This window comes from Moschus berezovskii, chromosome 7, assembly GCF_049115385.1.
Source record: "Moschus berezovskii isolate FMDL1 chromosome 7, NW_MosBer_1.0, whole genome shotgun sequence".
Lineage (NCBI taxonomy): Eukaryota > Metazoa > Chordata > Mammalia > Artiodactyla > Moschidae > Moschus > Moschus berezovskii.
Genome location: NC_142466.1, coordinates 105,751,392 through 105,775,992, shown reverse-complemented (window position 1 = coordinate 105,775,992; position 24,601 = coordinate 105,751,392). Strand labels below are relative to the sequence as shown.

General features: G+C 40.9%; 1 protein-coding gene and 1 pseudogene across 1 annotated transcript in view; both read left to right on the top strand.

Moving 5' to 3' along the window:
• Positions 1-24,601, top strand: part of ELP1 (elongator acetyltransferase complex subunit 1) — a 59,207-nt gene that overhangs the window by 20,523 nt on the left and 14,083 nt on the right. The window contains exons 13-29 of the mRNA XM_055427532.2: positions 23-122; positions 1,883-2,065; positions 4,464-4,570; positions 4,893-4,996; positions 6,533-6,586; positions 6,680-6,785; positions 7,608-7,723; positions 8,071-8,144; positions 8,898-8,976; positions 9,080-9,159; positions 10,608-10,745; positions 10,855-10,940; positions 11,259-11,407; positions 12,812-12,935; positions 13,834-13,931; positions 15,376-15,577; positions 18,303-18,364. Coding sequence (XP_055283507.2) covers positions 23-122; positions 1,883-2,065; positions 4,464-4,570; positions 4,893-4,996; positions 6,533-6,586; positions 6,680-6,785; positions 7,608-7,723; positions 8,071-8,144; positions 8,898-8,976; positions 9,080-9,159; positions 10,608-10,745; positions 10,855-10,940; positions 11,259-11,407; positions 12,812-12,935; positions 13,834-13,931; positions 15,376-15,577; positions 18,303-18,364 — 1,862 coding nt within the window. The remainder of the gene's footprint in view (positions 1-22; positions 123-1,882; positions 2,066-4,463; positions 4,571-4,892; positions 4,997-6,532; positions 6,587-6,679; positions 6,786-7,607; positions 7,724-8,070; positions 8,145-8,897; positions 8,977-9,079; positions 9,160-10,607; positions 10,746-10,854; positions 10,941-11,258; positions 11,408-12,811; positions 12,936-13,833; positions 13,932-15,375; positions 15,578-18,302; positions 18,365-24,601) is intronic.
• Positions 18,376-24,594, top strand: LOC148777491 (small ribosomal subunit protein eS24 pseudogene; annotated as a pseudogene).

The following is a 24,601-nucleotide window of genomic DNA, read 5'->3' as shown; positions in this document are numbered from 1 at the left end:
ATTTGCTTTTTTTTTTCCCTAGGTGATAGTCCAAGTGTAGACTCTACAGTAAAACTGGGAGCTGTGGGTGGAAGTGGATTTAAAGTTTCCCTTAAAACGCCTCATCTGGACAAAAGATACAAGTAGGTTGTTGTTAGTTATCTTGGACCTCTGGAAACAGAAGCAGCCAGCCTCTGTCCTAAACTCATTACTACCTTATCCTGTGCCTGCTACTAAATGGAACAAGAAATAGATACAACACCTGGGGCCTGGTTTTTCACCTTGGTTGGGGAAGTCAGTTATCTGAACATCATGTATGTTGATAGGTGGTGATGGAGTGTAAGTCTTAAGCTGACTTAGAAACCATTCCCCCAACATCCCTTGGGGAGTTTTCTCTGGGGAAAATCCCACGGGAAAGATGGAGATGAAGGTGATGGAGCAGAGTACATTTGCTTTCACAAATGAGGAGTCAGACATTGTTAGCGTGTGGCGGACTTCACAGTGTCTACTCTGCTCATCCTACAGCAGAACTTTTGGTTGCTGCGTTTTGAGGCTCTTGGGTTGGAAATCAGGAGGCATGTTTCCATTGAAACTATACCATAAACAGTTGGATATAGTAATTATGAGTTCACTTCTGTGAAAATCCAGAATTTGATTCTATTTAATACGTCCATGTTCTTAACTACAGTACTATTTTGTCTCCCTAGGGAGCATTTATTCCTAAATTAATGGGGAATAATGAACAAATAACTGAATTTAATACTTAATATTTAATTCTTAAATATATGCATTATATTTAATAAATGAATATGTTTCTAACCTCTGTATGATTTGGGAGCTGACTGTGTAATACTTAGTAGTTCTTCAAAGAACATGTACATGGATTATTTCATTTCACAGACTGGAAAGAGAGGACAGATTTAAGACAAACTAGAAAGTGCGAGGCAATTGAGAATGTGGTTTCATTTTTTAAAATTGTGAGGAGAATAGCTCTAGGTCATTTAGAGAAGATTTCATGAAGGGCATGAACACTTACATTTAAAAAACTTTTTCATTTACTTATTTTTTAAACTTCTTATTTTGTTTTGGAGTATAGCCAGTTAACAATGTTGTGATAGTTTCAGGTGAACAGTGAAGGGAATCAGCCATACCTAGGCATGTATTCCATGAATACTTACCTTGAACCTTGAAAAAGAGATAGGTTGAGGATTGCCAGAGAAGTATGGAGACTGTTGGGTGTCAGTGAGAACCAGAGGGGGGATCCTCTTGCGTGGGGCTGAATTGCGGTAGAGTGACTGAGTCCAGGAAGAGCTGACTGAATGGGAAGATCAGGCTGGTCACCCAGCTTCTTCGGTGAGCACCCAGAAGAAGCGGAATAGCAGAAAGTAGCCTCATGAGTTCCTGTGTGAAGTAGCAAAAACAAGACCCTCCAGCAGTGTTTAAATGCTACAGGAAGAAGGCATTAGTGGCAGAGAAATCATTTCTTAAGCTAATTAGTCATTTTGCTATGAGATGCTTAGGAAAGGATGCATTCAACTGCGACCTAAATATCTCCTGAATATTTGAATGCTGGTGATTGGTGACAGTGAAAAACTGCTGGAGTTTATTCGTGTATTGCCTAGTACAGTCAGTTTTTCTTGTGTAATCAGTTTCTTGAAGTGGTTTCTTCAGATCTAAAAATCTTAGCGTGTAAGAAACTTAATTTTAAATAACAGAAAACCATATTAAGACAGGTAGGCATTATTATTTTTGGATTTTCTAGCATTTGGCGTTACCTTAGGTTTTGTCCCTCCAAATAATTGGGATTTGACTGTATAGAAAGCGGTGCGTTCTCCATTCAGGAAAACTTCAGTGACGTGAAGGTTTTATTCATGCTTTGAAAATTCTTCAATATTTAAAACAGAATTCAGATTGAGGACAGTGAAGCTGAAGAAGTAAACCCATTGAAGTTCAGCCTGCTCACCTGGGTTCAGGAAGACGTTTTCCTGGCCGTGAGCCACAGTCAGTCCGGCCCCCAGTCTGTCATTCACCATCTGACCGTGGCCCCTTCTGAGACGGACGACGAGCAGGGACAGCTCAACATCAGGTATTACAGCAATTCCCTGTATTCCGCGTGGTAATAAGCACATAGATACAGGCTTTTGTCTTTTGTGAGCATTGGAGTTTTTTTGGTTTCTTTTGCATTCAAAAAGCAGCGTTGAGGGGTGATTGCTTCTTTTTGTACACATACTTATCAAGAGCATTAAGTCTGATTTTTAGCTCTGTCAAAATATAAACTAAAATGCATCAGAAAGTGGTAAAAATAACACAAATGCCAGTAGACGAGGCAAAATGTTTTTAAGGTGTATTAAAACTTTTAATTCAGCTTACACTTACATTCTAGAAAGTAGTTGTTAGCCTAGAAGAATTGGCAGCTCGTCAATGTTAAGATCTCTACATTTGCACTTAATTTTGATGATGTTGTTATTGTTCAGTGACTCAGTCATGTCTGACTCTTTGCGACCCCATGGACTGCAGCATGCCCTTCCCTGTCCTTCACCATCTCCCGGAGCTTGTTCAAACTCATGTCCATCAAGTTGGTGATGCAACCCAACCATCTCATCCTCTGTCGTCCCCTTCTCTTCCCAACTTCAATCTTTCCCAGCATCAGGGTCTTTTCCAGTGACTCAGCTCTTTGCATCAGGTGGCCAAAGTATTGGAGCTTCAGCTTCAGCATGAGTCCGTCTAATGAATATTCAGGGTTAAAGTTACTTTGATGTGGTGACTTCAAAATACTTCTTCCAGCCTCCTCTTCTATAATTTTGTTTGGCACTGGATTGTGTGTACTACTAGAAAGTCTCCTCTATTTTTGTTTGCTGAAATTTCACAGTTCCCTGACCCTGAGTTTCATTTTGATTCCTCACTGCATCTTTGTCACCTAACAGGTCTCATTAATGAATGCTGTCTTCTGTATTGCGAACCCTATTGTGCAGCAGAATTGTCTGGGAAGCTCTGAGAAATTCTCAGGTTTCCAGTGTCAAAACTCAGCACCTTAGGCATACGCTGATAATAATCCCTAGATTCACATGTAATTAAAGGTTCACTGATTAGCTTTAAATCCTGAAAACCGTTGTTGCAAAATTAGGAACCTTTCTTTACTGTACTCATGAAACATACTCCAGTGGTGTTATTACCTTCTAATCTTTGAATGATAATGCTTCATATTTTTTTTAAATTTTGTGAATATGTCTAGATGCAGAATATGTTCTAGCTACATGCAGACTTAACAAGGGCTCCGTTTAGAAAAAAGAGCAATTGACATTAGAAATGCCTAAATTATGAATATATCTACTACACAGAATTTGAAATTTTTTATCACTATCTTGTGAAAGGTAAATGCCATTATCTCATTTGCTGTAAAGGAAGTGAGAAGTCATTTAAAATTTATTTCTGCTGCTTTGACTTCTGTTTCTCAAAAAAGACTTTCATTCATATAAAATATTAATTTGTTTGATAAAGTCCCACGATCAGCTTATAGCTCTTCATAGTTAACATTTACTATAACTTACGCTTTGTAAAAGGTACTCTTTTAAGGGCTTTTCCCTATGTTAACTCACTTATTTTTCACAACACGTCTCTGACATGTCCTGTTGATCATTTTACAGCTCAGGCACAGAGCAGTTTAAGTAACTTACTGCGATAATGGAGGTGAGCCAGGATCCAGGCCCAGCAGTGCACCTCCAGAGTCCATTCCCTTGACTTCTGCAGATAATTTATCCTCTCCAAATTTGTGGCTTTTTTTTTTTTTTGTAGGTTGGTTAAAAACTCTGAATATATATTAGCATTGGCACCACTTGGTTTTATCGCTACCTCCACTTCCTTTCAGACATGTCTACTTTTGGTTTGTTGACTCAAAAAAATATAATAGCATTAACAGTTTCACTTCTTCCCATTAATGAGGCCCACAGATTTCTAGGGATAAGTACAGTAGCCATAGAGATACTAAATATGCTCACTTTCCTACAGATGGACTGCTTTATTTAACGCAGTTTGTATTGGGTTGGCCAAAAAGTTCATTCAGGTTTTGGGCCCAATGGTATAGAACAACTTGAATGAACTTTTTGGCCAAGCCAATATTGGCAGATAAATATTGACACCATATTGTCTACTGAAGGCAGCAAATTTTAATTCACAATAAGTTGCATAACTTGCTGCCAGAATAGGACTGATGACCTCACAGTGTAGACACCTGGCTTACTGACATTGTGGAAAATAATGTCATGTTGACAGGTAATTGCATTACCTGGCCTTGTGCTTGCAGTAGTTTATCTGTTAGTGTGTATATAAACATGTTTATTGTGTTTGTGTTGTATTGAATGAGGCGGTGCAGCACCAGAGGGAAATTGCTTCTTTTTCTGTTTTGCAAAATCAATGAATGGTCACTACTTTTGAGAAATGGTCTGTTCATGTTTTCTTCATCTCCTTTTTATCCCCACTCTTCTCAGTTCATCTGTGACAGTGGATGGGGTCATAATCAGTCTGCGTTGTAACCCCAAGACCAAGTCAGTAGCCCTGCAGGTGGCTGGTGGCCAGATATTTAAGTACCTTTGGGGTGAGTATCAGCATGTTGGGAAAGCATGTTTATGACTTATATACATATTCTTGAGAAAGTGTACTTGTGAGGGTCTTAGCAGTGCCACATTGATGATTAGGTCTTTTAACTACCCTAGAAAACCTTAATCTATAGAGTGGAATCAGCAGATATGTTCTACCTGTATTTTCTTGCAGTGACCCAGATTATTCTCATGAGTTTCCAAAACACATTTGGAAAATGATTTAAATTGCATGCTGAGTGTTTTAGCAAGCATTGATGTGAGAATTTTTTTACAAAGAGCAGATCAGCTTTTGTTAAACCTCATCTGCCAAACCTGCAGAGTCACCCTCTCTGGCTGTTGAACCGTGGAAGAACCCTGGTGGGTTTCCTGTTCGGTTTCCTTATCCGTGCACGCAGACTGAATTGGCCATGATTGGAGGAGAGGTAAGTGAACACAAGGCAGAAAAATTTACCTCATAGAGCAGTGTAGAAAGAGTGTGTGCTTTGAAAGTGAACCTGAGTATCCACTAAATCTCAAGGCAACAATGAGAAGTTACCTCAGCTTCTCAGTTTATGAAATGGGTTTAAGAGGTTGCCTCACATGTGTCAATAGTAGTTAGTTGATTCCTTGCCTTGGAGGTATAAATTCGAAAACAGAAAAAATGCAGTTGGCAGACTTATCCCCAGTTGTATAGAACATTCAAAATAGAACATGTACAGAACTAACAAAGTTAGTCTTATAAGTAACTTTTGGGGACAACAGAAATGTAATCTTGAAATGGGTATTGAATAAGTTATTATTCATCAAATATTAGAATTGCCTATAATGGTGCCGGAGGTAGGATGCAGTGGTTACAGAATAAAACTGCCGACTAATTCCTGCCCTTCTGGAAGTTTTAATCTATCAGTATGGGTATGGCCATCCCCTCTGATAGGAGGGTGAAGTCAGTGAGCGGGGTGTAGAGTCGGAGCACCAGGAGGATTGATTGAGGCTAATTAGAGAGTGGTAGCTGTGAGGATTGGAGAAGGCGATGGCAACCCACTGCAGTGTTCTTGCCTGGAGAATCCCAGGGACAGGGAGCCTGGTGGGCTGCCATCTATGGGGTCACATAGAGTCAGACACGACTGAAGCAACTTAGCAGCAGCAGCTGTGAAGATGCAGAGGCCGACTTCTGGTAGTCTGGAAAAGTCTCTAGGAGATGGTGTGCTGAGATGTGAAGAAAAAGAAAGCTCTGTCTCTGAGAAAGGGAGAATGTTTCAGGGAGGAAGAACTGCGCATATTGTAAATAAACTTAGATCTTGTCACAGAGAGTCGGACACGACTAAGCGACTGAACTGAACTGAACTGAATGGAAGCAATGGCTAGACGCAGGGGAGTATGCATTTGCTCTTTTAACAAAGACTGACAAATTGATGATATTAATCAGGGAGTAATGTGATGTGCTTCATGGTTGGAAAGGTTATTCTGGCTGCCCAGTGGGAGTATGTTGAAAGGGATGAGAGTGGAAGTGACTGTTGGAGTGGAGGCAGTGAGGGGTGAAAGGTGACATATTTGAGATGTGTAGGAGACAGAAATGTTGAGGCTTCTGATGGATTGGATGGCATCATAGACCACTTTGCCCCGGACCAACCACATCTTAGGCATCTTGAGTCCTGATTACAAGGACTTAAATGTGAAATCATAGGACAGTAGAACCATATAACAGAAAAAATTTGGTTTCACTGGTTTGGTTAGTTGCTAAGTTGTGTTTGACTCTCTTGAGAACCAACAGACTGTAGCCCACCAGGCTCTTCTGTCCTTGGGAGTTCCCAGGCTAGAATATTGGAGTGGATTGCTATTTCCTTTTCCAGGGGATCTTCCCAACCCAGGGATCAAACCCACGTCTCCTATATTGCAGAAGGATTCTTGACCACTGAGTTACCAGGGAAGCCCCAGTTTGGTTAGAATTGTTGTTAGTTTCATATTTTATTTTTCTGCAGGAATGTATCCTTGGTCTGACTGACAGATGTCGCTTTTTCATCAATGACACTGAGGTAACATGGCTTGTTTTGATGCTGGATCTCTTTTCCATCTTGATTCCAAGTGATATAACTAACTCTTCCTCTTGCCTCCCCAACCTATTGTAGGTTGCATCGAATATCACATCATTTGCTGTATATGATGAGTTTTTGTTGGTGACGACTCATTCCCATACCTGCCAGTGCTTTTGCCTGAGAGATGCTTCATTGGAAAGTAAGTTTTCAGTGTAGAAGATGGAAAATAGTCTCTCTTCTAATATCATTTGTCCTTTGAAGTCTTGATGACTTTTGTGTTTGTCATGTATTTTGGCTTTTTATCCTGGAGTCCTAGACTGGAGAAAATGTCAAGTTCATTTACTTAGTCCCTTATCTCAGTATCTCAGTTAAATCACTCCATGCCAGTTATCAAAGAGTGGGAGGTCCTTCCTTAAAACAGCATACCCTGAGATAAAAAAATGTTCAGGAACTTTCTTAACATACTCATATTTTACTTTGAATTATGATATAGATGGCAGACTGGCAGTATCCTCAGTCTTCTTTGTGGCCACCCTCCATTGTACATCTGAAGGACTCTATCTTGTGGTTTGTAGGAAATTGGCTGCAGTTTTTCCTCGATTCCGTGCACCCCCTCCCCTATGTGTGTGTGTGTGTGTGCGCACAGTTCTGTTACTAAGAAAGAAGTAGCCCACTTGCTTTCTTTGCTTCTAACTTGGAAATGGACTCTTTCACTGATGTGATTGTAGTGTACTGGTAAAGCTAAGACTTCGTAGAGAAGCTGCCCAGTCCTCCCACTGGTTTCCGTGTCAGTTGAGAAGTTGTTTGTGCATCATGCATGAGGGCTCTGTAAGAGGGCCGGAGCCTGGGATGAACGTGTTTATCCGAAAGGCTGACGGCCTTGAGGCTGAGTGACAGAGCAGTCCGGCCTGGTTATTAATCGCTTCCTTCTCCTTCGGACCACGTGCCATTTCAGCTGCAGTTAATGGCGAGCAGCTTGTCGTGACATTGATTCTCAAGGCTTGGTCTGTGGTGTCTTTAGCATTGCAGGCAGGCCTGAGCAGCAGCTCCGTGTCAAACGGCGAGTCTCTGCGGAAGGTGGAGAGGGGTTCACGCATCGTCACCGTTGTGCCTCAAGACACAAAGCTTATATTACAGGTACACTGATTTTTCAGGCTGTGTTTCTGATTGTCATTTGGCAATAAGTACCAGACAGTTCTTGTGGATTTTATCATTTGCATTTATTTATTATAAGCCTTTCCTTGCTAAGTTCTCTATTAGATTTATACGAAGTAGTGTTAAAACAGGCTGTTCCCAGTAAGGCTAAGAGGGAAACCTCTTAAAAGTCAGAGTAAATTTTGAGCACAATTAGATTTTGCCAAAAGTGTGCTCATTTTACAGCGCTGTGTTAATTCTCGAAGAGTTAGGTAAAGTTGTATATCCTGGGTATTTAAATTTTTTCTGTTTAATTAAACATGTTATTGATTTGATTTATTTATTTTAAGATGCCAAGGGGAAACTTAGAAGTTGTTCATCATCGAGCCCTGGTTTTAGCTCAGATTCGAAAGTGGTTGGACAAGTAAGTACCATGTATATGATTAGTTAGCTTATTGTTATGGCTTATGTGTGAAGGCAGCAAGTATTCTATTAGGATTTTTAAAACTTAGAAAGTATTTAAATATTTCACTACAGATATCTTCAATCAGATTCTCAGAGGCTTTCTTCTTTTGGCACTTAGATTCTTAAATTGTATGATGTAGAAGACATTCCTAGCAGAAGACATGATGGGGCTCGTGGTATGAAACAGCTTCCTAGCCCAAGGGGATCGATGTGGGCTTTAGATGGCCTGTGAACCCAGGGCAATTTTACAGTGTCCTGTATCTGTGTATTTATCTGGGCAGAAGGTCCAAGGCTTTCAGCAAACTTATAAATAGACCTATGACCCCAAAACACCTGAGCCACTGTTTTGAAAGAAATGATCCATTGTTTGCGTCTTTGAATTTGGGGGAAAGTTTATATTGGAAAGATAGATGTTTACTAACATTTTGTTAAAAAAGAAGGTAGCCCTAAGTTCCATGAAGATTTTCTTGTGTGAGTGTGTGGGAATCAAGTCTTCGGGTGGCCTTGATGACTAAGTCATCACACCATTTAGGAAGGTAAATGAACCTGGTGCCTAATTTTTTTTCATTCTATGATTTCAGAGCAGAAATACAGTAGTAGTTGGGCTGTAGTCTTAATTTTAACTGGTTTATATCCTTATGAAAATGTGCTGAGTCCAAGGAGCTGAGTTTTTGTGAAATGTCCCCTCTCTCCATTTTCCGTCTTTCCCCAGACTTATGTTTAAAGAAGCATTTGAATGCATGAGAAAACTGAGAATTAATCTCAATCTGATTCACGATCATAACCCCAAGGTAACATTCTAAATCTGATATTTATCATAGTGTACTTTAGGCTTGAATTAATATGATCTGAACTAAGATGTTTTGTTCTTTTTTTAATTCTTTTTTTGGGTAGGTGTTTCTTGAAAATGTGGAAACCTTCATAAGACAGATAGACTCTGTGAATCATATTAATTTATTTTTCACAGAATTGAAGTAAGTATTTTGAATAATTCATGAGTATCATATCTATAATTTTCTCTTTTCTGGTTAAGGAAATCGAACAGATAGAGAAGAAAATTAGCTTTCAATATATTTTTTTAAATCTCTTAACTCTTAGATGCCATGTATACTGGATTTTTACTCTTTTCCCTTCTTTTTAAAACTAAGACTTTAAAATATGTCATGAGAATTTGACTTTATTTTTAGGTATAAATATAAAAACTATTAATTGAAATAAATGGCTTCTTTTTCTGCAATAACTTTTATCTAAGTTTTTAAATGAAAAATTGTGGACATGTAAGAAAGCTGAGAGAGTTGTCCAGCGAGCATCCTGTCCCACCACCTAGATTCTACAGTTCATGTTTTCCTGTGTTTGCTTTGTCACTATCTACCATCTGTCCATCCGCCATTCATCTCTATTTTAGACAAATTTCAAGGTAATTGTAAATCCACTTTGCCTGTCAGTACTTCACCTTGTGTAACATTAACTAGAATGTATTCTTTGTGTACAGGGTCCCACCCCCTCCATGTCAGATTTATCTGTAGTGACATGCACAGATTATACATGTACCATTCACTGAGTTTTGACCAGTGTATGCTTCCATGTAGTCCTGGCCCCTATCAAGATAGAGAACATTTTCTTCTCAGAAAGTTCCTCCAGATCCCTTCCCATTTATTCTTTCCCCACCCTTTTGGTAACTGCTTTTTTGAGTTCTTCACTGAAGATCAATTTTGCCTGTTCAGGAACTTGATAGAAATGAATTGTATATCATAGTATTGACTTTTCTGTGTAAATCTGCTTTCATTCAGCATGTTATCTGGAGAGTCATCCATGTTTTTACATGTGTCACTAGTTTATTCTTTTTTATTGCTCAGCAGTATGCCATGAAAAAGAAAGTGAAAGTGTTAGTCGCTCAGTTGTGTCCAACTCTTTGTGACCCCATGGACTGTAGCCCATTGGGCTCCTCTCTCCATGGAATTCTCCAGGCAACAGTACTAGAGTGGGTTGCCAGTTCCCTTCTCCAGGGATCTTCCCGACCCAGGAATCGAACCTGAGTCTTCTGCATTGCAGGCAGACTCTCTACCATATGAGCCTCCAGGGAAGCACAGTATGCCATAGTATAAATATACTACAGCTTATTTATTGATTATTCTGTGGGTGGACACCTGTACTAGACCCAGTTTGGGGCTATATTAATGTAACATCTATAAACATTACTATTTAAGTCTTCTGTGGATATGTTTCATTTCTCAGTTTCTCCACTTTTCAGTATACATGGATATTTTTAGAATTAACTACTTTCCAAAAGGCATTTTTATTTTAATTTTAATTTTATTATTTTTTATTTATTATCTCATCAACACTCCAACGTATGTGTTAGTTGTTTGATAGCTTGGACATATGTTTGGTTGGTGACCTTTTAATACACCCTTGTTCTTAGGGAAGAAGATGTTACAAAGACCATGTATCCTCCACCAGTTCCCAGCACTGTTTCACTGTCCAGCGATCCTGATGAGAAAAAAGTAGACCTTATCTGCGATGCTATGAGAGCAGCCATGGAGAACATAAACCCTCACAAGTACGTGTGCTGTCATGAGTTGGTATCTTTTGAATAACAGACGTGTGTAGTAGGTTTTCTTCAGCTTGTTCGTCATTCTTACTGTGCTAACCTTCACTTACCCCTGCAGGTACTGCCTATCAATACTCACCTCTCACGTGAAGAAAACTACCCCAGAATTGGAGATGGCGCTACAGAAGGTACACGAACTTCAAGGTAGAGCCATGTTGACAGTCTGTGTACCGGGGCCCCGACTGACATCAGGTTTTCAGTCTTCAGGAGGTAGCCCTGACCAGGACCGGTGCCACGTCACCAATTCAGCCCGTGGCCTTTTGGTCTCCACTTTAAGACCTGGGTCCTTTTTTTTGAGTGCTACCCTACAAAGCATGTACAGAATCGTCAAAGAACTATTTTCCGTCTAGTGTCCACTTCTGTCAGGAAAACGTGTTACTTTCTCTTTTTGGTTATGCTGGCAGATGTGTGGGTTTTTTCCCCCAAATGATTTTGTTCTGTTGTTTCCTTACACACCGATAGGAAATGCTCCACCAGTCCCTGACGCTGTGAGTGCTGAAGAGGCCCTGAAGTATTTGCTACTTCTGGTAGATGTTAATGAATTATATGACCATTCTCTTGGGACCTATGACTTTGATTTGGTCCTCATGGTAGCTGAGAAGTCACAGAAGGTATGTGGAGGTACTCCTTCGACATAGTTAGCATTTTTGTTTATATGAAGATGAGAGTGTGAAGCAGTGCTCCTGACCGTGCAGAGTTTGGGCTGATATTAAAGCTGTGAGAACAGGCCTCCAGGCAGATCTGCCAATCTCCAGGGTCCATACTTACAAGTTCCTTCTCTATCACTGTTCTGAGCTTATCAGAGTGTTTTGATTGCTAGATTGAACAACTGAAATAAAGCTATTTGATTGTTTTCAAGCGTACAGGCAAAAATGAGAACAAATTCCCACAAAGGAAATACAGCAGATGATTTGTATTCCAGCCCAGTTTTATCACGGAGCATCTTTTTCCAGTGGAAATTGGGAACCTAGAGAACAGAAGAGTTCGAGGCCTTTTGTCTCTCCTTAGCATGCTATGGCCCAAAAGTTTGAGCACCTCTGGTTTGCACATTTCTTATCTGTTTTTGTTTTTTTTTGCACCCTCAGTTTCAGCCCCTATCATTCCTTTCTTTGCTCTTGCCAGAATGACCTTCCCAAAGAGGAAAATTTGATCCCCATTCCTCTGCTTAAAATCTCTTCCGTTATGTGGTATTTGTGTATCTCTGAGCTCTCATCTCTTGATGTTATCCCCTTTTCTCTGCAGTGGGTGCAAGGCAGTACTTCTGTCTCCCAACTGCCACGTTCCTTTGCAGGCACTCCCACCCTTTCTGTTCACCTGGCTGATCCTCACTCATCTTGGTTGAAGGAAGCCCAGGTGACATTTTTTCAGTAAACCGTTCTTGCTGCCTCCCTGCCCAGCATCCAGGGATTGAATGAGATGGCCTTTCTATGTGCTTTATGGCACCCAGTGCCTACCAGGTCTACCAGTCCTATCTCCTGTACTAGATTTTAAGTTTCTTGAGAATGAGGGAACCTTGTTTTCCATATTAACATATGAAACAATTGGTATTGTGAGATTTAGCTAAGAGTTAGTCATTATTATTCTGAGTGAAAACTAAGAACAGCTATATGTTAAGGCATTTATTCCAAATGTAGTTTTATGTGGTTTGATTTTTTATATAATACGCTAGATATTTTGAAGAGGGCTTCTGTGGTAGCTCAGATGGTAAACAATCTACCTGCAGTGCAGAAGACCTAGGTTCGATCCCTGGGTCAGGAAGATACCCTGGAGAAGGAAATAACTACCCACTCCAGTATTCTTCCCTGGAGGATTTCTTAAGACAGGGGAGCCTGGTGGGCTACAGTCCATGGGTTCACAAAGAGTTGGACATGACAGAGCAATGAACAGTTTCACTTTCACATATTTTGAAAATGATGTAGCTTTGGATTTATTGCTATAATTACTATAAATTTTTATTTTTAAAAGTAAGTATAATCACAGGCACTATAATTATCCTTTAAAAATTTTTTTTTTAGGATCCCAAAGAATATCTTCCATTTCTGAATACACTTAAGAAAATGGAAACGAATTATCAGCGGTTCAGTATAGATAAATACTTGAAACGATATGAAAAAGCCATTGGCCACCTAAGCAAATGTGGTAAGTATGAGGATTAGTATATTTTATTTCTGTTCAGATATTCTTTGGTAGGGTATAAATTGAAAACAGATGTTAGTTTAGACAGACTGATTTCAGTTTCCACACCTGAAAATGTTAACAACTGTGTTTGCAGACCTTATTTTGGTCAGTTTTGAAAAGCTGAGGGTACAGCAGATGTCTCTGAGTGAACTCGGGGAGGCCCATAGCTCAAATCCTTTTGAGTCAAGTGATCACCTTTGAAATTCACTTCTGTGTCTCAAAATCACAATTGGCTGATGCTTCATTCTTCTCAAGGTGTATGCAAACACCCTAAGGAGACCCAGCTTGTCTGAGTGACCATGCCTCCTGTGCCCTGAAAGACACAGTTCTGACTGGCAGTTGTATGAAGTAGAACCAGTACGATGCCAGGTGGTCTGTTTCACCCATGCCTGACTGGTGCTGGAACCTTAGCCTTCAGTATTCATGATTTTTTCCTGAAGGCTGAGACAGGGACAAGAAGAGTCACCTGAGGTGCTTGCATTCAGGTCTGTCTTTCTTGTAGAATCAGGTTCATCTGGGCTGGGCTGGGCCTCAGGCGTGTGTATATGGTTAGTAAGCTCCCTGGATGATTCTTATTAAGAAGGTTGAGAAAACACTGGGCTGGATGGTCATTTCTCAGGGGCCGTGTAAAATTTCTTTTGAGCGGAGCTCTGATCCCAATTAGTGCTTCTCAAATCTCAGGATCTGCAGCGGTGCTCATTAAAGTTCACATTCCTGCATTCCGTTTCTCTAGATACTGTAGTTATGCAGGTCTTAAAAAGCTCCCTTGTTGATTTTGTGTCAGGACCGGTGGTAGAGATGAAATCCAGTATGCTTCCCCAGTCTTAAGCTTGCGTGTATATGAATCTTATTCCTGTAGGACCGGAGTACTTCCCAGAATGCTTAAACTTAGTAAAAGATAAAAACTTGTATAACGAAGCTCTGAAGCTCTACCCGCCAAACTCGCAGCAGTATAAGGTGTGTAACATGTGGAATGAGTGCTCCCGATCTTGCTTTGTGCTTCTGTTGGAAAGGGGTGAGGATCCTGTGTCCCTGACACTTTCCTTGGTTTCAAAGGTAATCTTCAAGCTAATTACTCTTACCTTGAACTTCTTATCTGAGAGAATGGCCCTCACCTGTTCCTCTTGGAAAGAAGTTGCCCAGGCCAGAAACCTAGGCATTGTCACTGGATCCTCATCGGAAATACCTTAGTGGCTTCCATCCTGTCCTATCCAGCCCAACCTCACCGAGCGACCTGAATAGTGCATCTTTCCTGTATAATTCTGCATGAAGTTTGGTTTGTTTAAACAAACGTCTGTTTAGCTTTTCTCATAAGCTAGATACTTCGCTTATCAGCTGCATGAATTATCGCAACAGCCTGATAGGTGTTGTGCACAGTTTTTAAACGAGGAAGCACTCTGCCCGAGAATCTGCAGTGTGGAGCCCGTGCCATCATCGCCACCATTTTCAGTTTGCCCACAAATTGCACACATTTTCCTGTGATCTGGCCGCTGCCTGCTCTTGAGCATCGGCTGCCTGTGCCAGCCCTCTGCCTCCCTGTCGTTAGCCCTCCTTCTTCTAAACTCTCAGTTCTCCTCTGCCAGAAAACCATTCCTGGATGTGGTGCCAGACACTGAGCTCCCAGCACACCTCATTTTTGCCTTGGGGATGGCATTTATCAATCTGCTATGTACTGATTTTTTTTCCCCTCACCAGGCTGTGTGTTCCCTTAGGGCAGGGACCCCATGTTATATCGCTCTGTTTCCCTGCCTAGGGCTGAGCTTGGGGAGCAGCATTTGGCCGAAGGCCGCCTCTTTGCTCATTTTCATCATCTGGTCCTCTCCTGCGCGCTCTGCATCAGTCATACTGGCCTTCTTGTTGTCCCGTCCTGCGTGTTCCATGCCCATTCCTGCCTGATCGCCACGGTGCCTTCTGTGCTCTTGGCGTGGAATACTCTCCCTTAAGTCTTCACATGGCTTCTCCTCACCGTCCTCTGCAGTGGCATTCCCATCTCTGTGTCCCTTTACCGCTGCCTACCATTACATTGTTGACCATACCGTGTTTATAAAGCTTGTTCTCTTTCACCACCAAGACAGGAGCTTGGTCGTGGTTCTTGTTAGTGATTTTTGTGTTTGGTTGGTTGGCTGTTTTTTTTTCTTTCTTTCCCATGTTGTATTTTTTGCATTGCTGTCTTACTCCCATCGTCCAGAATAGTACTCAGTAATTATTTGTTGGATAAACAAACAGCATATCCTTGGTAAGGTTTTGAATGAAAAAAAGATTGAATTCACTAGTCATCCACAGGGCTTTTCTAAGTAATTCCAGGGAATTTCAAGTATAATGACCAAGACAGCCTTCCCTGGAGATTTAAAAAACAAGTTACCACCTTTCCTCACTGACCCTGTGTCTCCTCCTGTCCCAGGACATCAGCATTGCTTACGGGGAACACCTGCTGCAGGAGCACCTCCATGAGCCGGCAGGGCTCGTGTTTGCCCGCTGCGGTGCTCACGAGAAAGCTCTCAGCGCCTTTCTGGCCTGTGGCAGCTGGCAGCAAGCGCTCTGTGCAGCGGCCCAGCTTCACCTGACCGCAGAGCAGCTGGCTGGCCTGAGCAGGACTCTGGCAGGTAAACATGGTCGTTAAGGTTCTCGCGAACGAGAACTTCCCCTAAGGGTTTGTGTTTCTTTGGTTTCGTTTGGAATTTTTGCAAATACCTGTAAGGCAGCCCACTTTGATGCCCTCTCACAGGCACTGATAAAAATTAATTTGGAATGGCTTACTAACGTTGAACTGCTGCAAGAGTCCCCAGAAGATGGCACAATAGGGAGAGCAGGTCACGTCTCTCTCTCACAGTTCTGGCAGGCCTTCCCATGGTGCGGATCTGCCGTCTCTTCGGCAGTAGTTGAAGCTGGATTTTTTCCATATCTGTGTTCCAGTCCTTGGGGAAGGGAAAAACTGGAGTCATGGGAGAACACTTTAACTTTTCTTTTTTAATATTTGTTTATTGATATTTTTAGCTATCTGGATGCAGCAGGTCTTGGTCGTGGCATGTGGGGATCTAGTTCCTGAACAGGGAACAAGCTTAGGCCCCCTGCATTGGGAGTGCAGAGTCTTGGCCACAAGAGCCCCAGGAAAGTCCCAGGAACACTTAACTTTAAGCTGGCAATGACCTAGCTAACACTCCTTCTCCACCTCATTCACTGAAACTCACACCTTATAGGTACACTTGGTACAGTGTAGCGGGTAGCCAGGTGCCCTATAAGAATGTAAAGATGAATTTTGGGATGCAGCCATTCAAATACAGACAGTAGATTGTTGGAGAACATAATGGTGGTTTTCAGAAATGAGGCCAAATGTATAAGCAGTCCGAAAGTAGAGCCACTTGAGCTGTTTGAGGGTGTGAAACCGGAGGCGAGGCTATTCCAGAGTCTGATTTCTTAGAGTGGAGTGGCATTCCCAGAGTGCCCAGGAGAAGAGACAGGTGGGGCTCTGGCCCTCTCAATCATGCTTGAAGTGAGTGGCTGGTATATTTTCCCCCTATTTTTCAAGAGTCTTGTGAATATTCAAATTATAACCTGTTAAACGTACGAACATATTCTATTTAGTTATTTCACTTTGTTTTTTTCCCCCTTGGGATTAAAAAATGTGTGAGATTGTGACTTTTCTTTTTCTGGCCTTTTCTGGTCATTAGATGGGCTTCCCTGGAAGCTCAGCACATTGGTTCTGTAGGTTCTTCTGTAGGCCTTTTTAATTTCCAAGTTGAAGTCTTTTTACAAGTATTGAGAAGTCCTTATTTGAGTCCTGTTAAAACTGTTCATCCTGGCTCTATTGATACTTCTGCTCTGCTACTGCTGCTGAGTCACTTCAGTCGTGTCCGACTCTTTGTGACCCCATAGACGGAAGCCCACCAGACTCCCCCATCCCTGGGATTCTCCAGGCAAGAACACTGGAGTGGGTTGCCATTTCCTTCTCCAATGTGTGAAAGTGAAGTCGCTCAGTCGTGTCCCACTCTCAGCGACCCCACGGACTGCAGCCCACCAGGCTCAACCATACATGGGATTTTCTAGGCAAGAGTACTGGAGTGGCTTGCCATTGCCTTCTCCGACTTCTGCTCTAGAAACTTGCTATTTGTAGCTTATACTTCCCACCTCTGTTCTTGGGGTCTATTATCTTACATTTTTTGCGACTCTTCGCTTCCTGTTTTTCATGGCTTATAGTGCAGTATACCTAGTTTCCCAGACGTTTAGCAGAAGAAGGTGGAGAAAAGAGTGGTGAAAGATCTTTGGGAACTGTTAGGAGGTGGAGTCACTTCATGTGTACATTTAACTCAGGCAGTTTACACAAGTCGGCAGAAGAGAGAAAAGATAGCTGTTTAGTGGAGGTGACTCTTCCTGGTTTTGTAAATGATAATATGCCCTGGAATTAGCATGAAATAGAAGACATGAATCTGCCAGCCCCTTAGTTAACTTTGGTTTCTTTGTGCCTCTCAACAAGGCACACTCCCACTCAGCTGGACCAAGAGTGATTCTCAAATCTAAGGATACTGCCACACCCCTGACAAACGCCAGCCACCCCCATCTAGTGCTCAACCAAAGAAACAGCAGCATCTTCCTATTAGAGGAAGAAATGGATTCGTGAGAGTGCTAGGTCAGGTTCCATATGAATGCCTTTGTAAGCATTTTTTCCTGAATGATTTTGATTATATGTAATTTTTACATCCCATGCTAAATTTAGGTTTTAACTGCCACTTTAGGATAGGACTCTGGTATTCCTGCCTATATCTCTCATAGAAATTCACAAAGTATTAATACTTTGCTTGATGCAAAAAAGACGTAATGCCGTAGGTGGTTCAGTGGTATAGAATCTGCCTGCCAATGCAGGAGATGCAGGTTAGATCCTTGAGTCAGGAAGATCCTCTGGAGGAGGAAATGGCCACCCACTCTAGTATTTTTGCCTGGAAAATCCCATGGATTGAGGAGCCTGGCGGTCTACAGTCCATGGGGTTGCAGAGTTGGGCGTGACTGAGCACACGCATCAAAGACATACTAATGAAGCCTATCAGCAAAAGAGCAGTTAACTCTGTCTTACCTAGTGCTTCACAAACATGCTTGACCTGAGAATGGTTTCTTGGTCCTGCCTTTCATTGTTCTTTGAACCATCTTGGGGAACACTTTTGAAAATGCTCTTTTAAAGCAGCTCATTTTGAGTGTATACTCTGTTGAGCTCAATCTCCAATATGTAGGAGAACATTTTGATTTAAATAGTACCACTGAAAGCCATTTCCACTTGTGTTTTGGTAATGCTGATCTTAGCCAACTATGAGAGTCAAATGCTTCTTATTGTCTTTGCAGGAAAGCTAGTTGAGCAGAGGAAACACAGTGATGCAGCCACAGTTTTGGAGCAGTACGCTCAGGTAAACTCAGTTCTTCCCTTCTACTCACACCCCCGCAAGGCACACACACCAAGTAATTATTTCTCATTTGTACCTTAGCAATCATGAAAATGAAAGGAACTGTGGGTGTTTAGGAAATCCAGAGATAGTATTTCCCTTGAAGGTCTTCCATCTTGCCTACTTGACTTGGAAATCTAAAATCAGTATATCTCTAAATAATTGTAATTTCTGTGAGGTAGAATACCAAAGACCTCTAATATGCACTAGTAGCTTGACCTTGGTGGAAAGTAGAAATTAAATCATAAGGCAGTTATATTTTTTATATTAACATACCAAAGTAGGAACAATGAGAAAAGGCCATTCTAAACCAAAGTGATTGAACTTGAGACCTCCTTTTTTGGCTTTCACTTCCATTGTCTCTCTTGGAAATGTCTCTTTTACCTCCGACAGCTTTTTGGGTTCCAGTTTTTCAGCAGATTATAAAGTATCCATACCAGCTTTTGATAGAATTGTAGATTTATTATGAAAATAGTAAATCCATGCATTGTCATGGGCCACGGACTCAAAGGACACAGGCGTACAAATGTTACCAGGGATTCCTTCCTTCCAGAGTTTTGGCCTTTGATAAGAAAGTGTTGTTATAGTTGTTACTAGCAGGCACACTTGCATAACAGAATTATGCTTTTATAATACTTCATTGTCTTTTGTGTAATAAGGATGAGTGAAAGAAGATAACTAAAATTTGATGTCACTAGATCCTAGAAAGAGAATATGGTGATTCAACTGAAAACATGAAGGCATATCCCACTGAAGATGGTTAATTAAATGAATAGGATGCTCGCTTGTGATTTCTAACGTTTCTTTTGACTCTTAGGATTTCTCCGTCTCTGGTCTCGTTACCCATCTATCCTTGCATTTTGTCTCTCTTTTCCATTTGAGGGGTTATCATATTTATCATACTCATTTTTTAATTCCCAGCCTCCTCATCTCTAGATACCTGCCATATCTGTGTCAGGTTCTGACTCTTGCTCTGACTCTTCAAACTGCATTTTTATCCCTTTTTAAAAATGCCTTGTAATTTTTTGCCAAAAGCCTAATGTGATACCTGGGTAACAGGAAATTTGATCGGAAGGCCTCTAGTGACATGATGAGGCTGGGGTTTGCGTAGGAGGAGACGTGTTCTCTAGTCCTGTGATTAGGTCTCAGTCTTTGAGTATGTGCTTCAGCTGTGAGCTTCACCAGGGCTTGTCAGTTTGTTTTCACACCTCAGTAGGATGGGAAAGGTACCTCTTCCTCCTCGGCTGCTTGAAGATCAGCCGCCATTACAAGTGACACCTATCCGGACTAGGAAGTTCATGACCAACCGACTGCCTCAGTGGAAACAAATGGCCATCAATGTTCTTCACCCTGGAAAGGCAACAGTACCTAAAACAGAAATTCGGGAAAAACTGGCCAGAATGTACCAGACCACACCCGATGTCATCTTTGTATTTGTATTCAGAATTCATTTTGGTGGTGGCGAGACAGCTGGCTTCGGCATGATTAACGATTCCTTGGATTACGCGAAGAAGAATGAGGCCAAACATAGGCCTGCAGGATCTGGCCTACGTGAGAAGAAAAAGACCTCAAGGAAACAGCGAAAGGAACGCGAGAACAGAATGAAGAAAGTCGGGGGCACTGCAGAGGCCAGTGTTGGTGCTGGCAAAAAGAAGGAGTGAAGATTCTGGGTGACTCTATCTGTGGTGATTGTGCGGATTTTTCATGAAAGAGAATCAACTAAGACCTTTTACATGTAAAAAAAAAAAGAGTGGGCCAGAGTTGGGTATCCCTGCCCCCACATCGGAGGTCCTGGTGAAACCCTCTATGATTAGGCTCTGGCAAAATATTTTCTCTTGAGAGCAGGTCTTGTTAAAATCAGCATGCTTTGGGTATGTTTTCACGTCTCTTCTTTCCTTCCCACTGCTAGAAATATGAGGATATTTCCTCATATTCACTATGAGAAGTTCTCTTAAGGCTCCTGGAGGTAAAAACTCATAAAAATATAGCATCTCCCTAAGTATGGACCCCTATAGAGTTTTTAACTCTTGGTCTTGTCTACAGTGAGTGATATTAGCTAGAGAAATTCAGTCTTTCACCCTGTATGTGATGTTTGCTAGTTTTTGGCAAAGGGGTTGTTTGTTCAATAGTTGTGAGAAACTGGTAAGGCTTTTATTGGATGTGGCAAACTACAACCTGGGGGCCAAAGCTAGCTGACCACCTGTTTTGCAAATAAAGTTTTATTGGAACATAGCCCCACCAATTGTTTATACATTGTGTGTGGCTGCTGTTGCACTTAAAACCACAAGAGTTTGAGGACTTCTGATAGTCTGTCCCAGAAAGCCTAAAATATTAACTGTCTTGCCTTTTATGGAAAAAAATTGCCAGTCCTCGCCCTCTTGGGTTGAGAAAATTCTCTTCTGTTTCTGGTTCTGAGAGTTTTTATCATGAATGGGTATTAAATTTTTCCAAATGACTCTTAAACTAAGATATGTTTTTTGTTTTATTTTTAGACCAGTGATAGGGTGAATTGCATTGACTTTTTTTCTTTTTTTTTCTTCTTTTTTATTGAAGCATAGTTGATTTACAATGTTGTGGTAATATACAGGAAAGTGATTTGGTTTTATATATATATATACACACACATTCCTTTTTTATATTCTTTTCCATTATGGTTTATCATTGGATACTGAATATATCAGCAGTTCTCCGCACTGTATAGTAGGACCGTGTTGTTTATCCATTCCATGTGTAATAGCTTACCTCTGCTAACCCAGCTTCCCACTCCATCCCTCTCCTAGCCCGCCTTGGCAGCTGCACATCTGTTCTATAAGTGTGAGTGTGTTTCTGTTTCACAGATAGGTTCATTTGTGTCATATTTTAGACTCCTTATAAGTGAATCATATGGTATTTGTCTTTCTCTTTCTGACTTTGTGTAGTATGGTAATCTCTAGTTGCATCCATGTTGCTGTACATGGCATTGTTTCATTCTTTTTTATGGCTGAGTAGTATTCCATTGTATATATGTACCACATCTTCTTTATCCATTCATCTATTGATAGACATTTAGGTTGTTTCCGTATCTTGGCTATTGTGGATAGTGCTGCTGTGAACAATAGGATATTTGTACACATACATAAGAGAGTCCCAAAAACACATCTATTTCTACTTCATTGACTATGCCAAAGCCTTTGACTGTGTGGATCACAGTAAACTGTGGAAAATTCTGAAAGAGATGGGAATACCAGGCCTCCTGACCTGCCTCTTGAGAAACCTGTATGCAGCTCAGGAAGCAACAGTTAGAACTGGTCATGGAACAACAGACTGGTTCCAAATAGGAAAAGGAGTACGTCATGGCTGTATATTGTCACCCTGCTTATTTAACTTACATGCAGAGTACATAATGAGAAACACTGGGCTGGAAGAAGCACAAGTTGGAATCAAGATTGCCAGGAGAAATATCAATAACCTCAGATATGCAGATGACACCACCCTTATGGCAGAAAATGAAGAAGAACTAAAAAGCCTCTTGATGAAAGTGAAAGAAGAGAGTAAAAAATTTGGCTTAAAGTTCAACATTCAGAAAACTAAGATCATGGCATCTGCTCCCATCACTTCGTGGGAAACAGATGGGGAAACAGTGTCAGATTTTATTTTGGGGGGCTCCAAAATCACTGCAGACGGTGATTGCAGCCATGAAATTAAAAGAGGCTTACTCCTTGGAAGGAAAGTTATGACCAACCTAGACAGCATATTAAAAAGCAAAGACGTTACTTTGCCAACAAAGGTCCGTCTAATCAAGGCTATGGTTTTTCCCGTGGTCATGTATGGATATGAGAGTTGGACTGTGAAGAAAGCTGAGCACTGAAAAATTGATGCTTTTGAACTGTGGTGTTGGAAAAGACTCTTGAGAGTCCCTTGGACTGCAAGGAAATCCAACCAGTCCATCCTAAAGGAGATCAATCCTGGGTGTTCATTGGAAGGACTGATGTTGAAGCTGAAACTCCAATACTTTGGCCACCTGATGCGAAGAGCTGACTCATTGGAAAAGACCCTGATGCTGGGAAAGATTGAGGGCAGGAGAAGTGGACCACAGAGGATGAAATGGTTGGATGGCATCAGCGACTCAGTGGACATGAGTTTGGGTGGACTCCGGGAGTTGGTGATGGACAGGGAGGCCTGGTGTGCTGCGGTTCATGGGGTCACAAAGAGTCGGGTTCATGGGGTCACAGAGAGTCGGACATGACTGAGTAACTGAACTGAACACATACACATATGGAAGAATATTATTCAGTCAAAAAATAATGAAAAATTGGTGCATGCTACAGCTTAGATAAAACTTGAGAAGATTATGCTGAGTGAAATAAATTAGGTATAAAAGAACAAATACTGTGTAATTCTACTTATGTGAGGTACCTAGAGTAGTCAGATTCATAGAGACACAGTAGAACGATGGTTGCTGAAGGCAGCGGGTAGGGAGAGGGGATTTATTGTTTCATGAATATAGAATTTCCTTTTTGCAAGATAAAAGTTTTGGAAATTGATAGTAGTGGTGGTTTCACAACAGTGTGAATTTGCTTGTTGCCCCTGAACTATACATTAATTAAATGGCTAAAAGGGTACATTTTATATTGAATTTTGCTATAGTCAAAAATATAATGGGAGAAAAAAAGAACAAAGAACTGATGAATCTTTAAAACATATGCTTAGTAAAAGAAGTCAGGCACAAAAAGTCACCTATTGTATGGTTCCTTTTATATAATATATCCAGACTATGCAAATCCGGAGAGACAAAAAGCAGATTAGACGTTACCAGGTGGTGAGAGGAGTGGGAAATAAGGAGGGATTGGTTAATGGATATGAAGTGTATTTATGTGATGATAAAAAAAAATTTTGAAAATAGGGTGAACTTGGGATTACACAACATTGTGATATAGTAAACAGCATCAAATTATACACTTTAAAATTATTCATTGTATGTTATTAATATATGAATTTTATGTCAATAAAACACACACACACATTGCCAGTCAAGCAAAACACATATACTGTGTTTCTTTGGGACATGTGGTATAGGCCTGAAATCATCCTCTGGGGTCTGGGAAGAAAATGTTTATTTGACCTTCTTAGTTAAAAGTAACTTATTTAAAGTAGTATGTATGTATGTAGATTGTTTAAAATACTAAAAGCAGATACAAGAAAATAAAAACACCTCATTCCTACCACTCACGCATGCATGCATGCTAAGTCACTTCAGTCGTGTCTGACTGTGTGACTGTTTCTGTCCAGAGTTTTCTCTCTCCTCTCTGTATTCCCTACTCACCCCCATATACACCCACACACATACTACATACAGATGTATTTTTTAACCAAAATGAAATTATACTGTTTGTAAATTTGGTTTGTTTGGCTGTAATCTTCCTCTCTCCATGCTGACACGTTTTAATTTATCCAATAATGAAAATTGCAGTTCCCTCAATATTCCAAAGTTGTTTACAGTAGATTGATCCAAATTAGATTCCTTCCTAGGTCCAAGTATTGCATTCATTATCTTATGTTCTTTAAATCCCTTTTTATCTAGTTTATACACACCTTTTTTATGATAGAGATTACTTGAAGAAATCCAGCCAGTTGTCTCTTTTATTTCATCTTTTAAAAATGTGTTTTGTATGCTTTTTAAGAACATAAAGTAATTATATATTAGGGTACATAATCAAAAGTTTCTAGTGGTAAGGATGTAAGCATCACAAATGGCTTAAAGACTGTAGGATATACAGATGTTTATTAAACTTAGTTTTTTATAGGTTTGAAGTTGTTTGAAATACAAAGAGAAAAAAATAAGCATTAAAAGAAAGAAAGGTTTGGAAGGCCCTTTTTGCAAAGTGTGGTCTTGTTAATTCAGGAGCCCACCTAAATCTCCCGAGTCAGACGTGGAGGTGCAGCTGGGGAAGTGGGCATTTCTAACAGTCTGTGCCGTGGTTTCAGTGCTCAGGGATGTAGAGAGATGATGCTCACCTTGTGTTTTGTGGTCATTTCCAGAAATGACACCTCTCCTTTGTCTTCTGCATCAGCATTTATCAAGCCTCCGCTCTAGGCCAGACCCTGTGCTGAGAACTGGGATTGTGAGCAATAGAGGCAGCTCTTTGGGCAGCTTTGCAGTTTGATACGGTGGCATCTGACACGCTTGCCCCATTAGCCTGTTTTCTTCCTTGATGTTCCCTT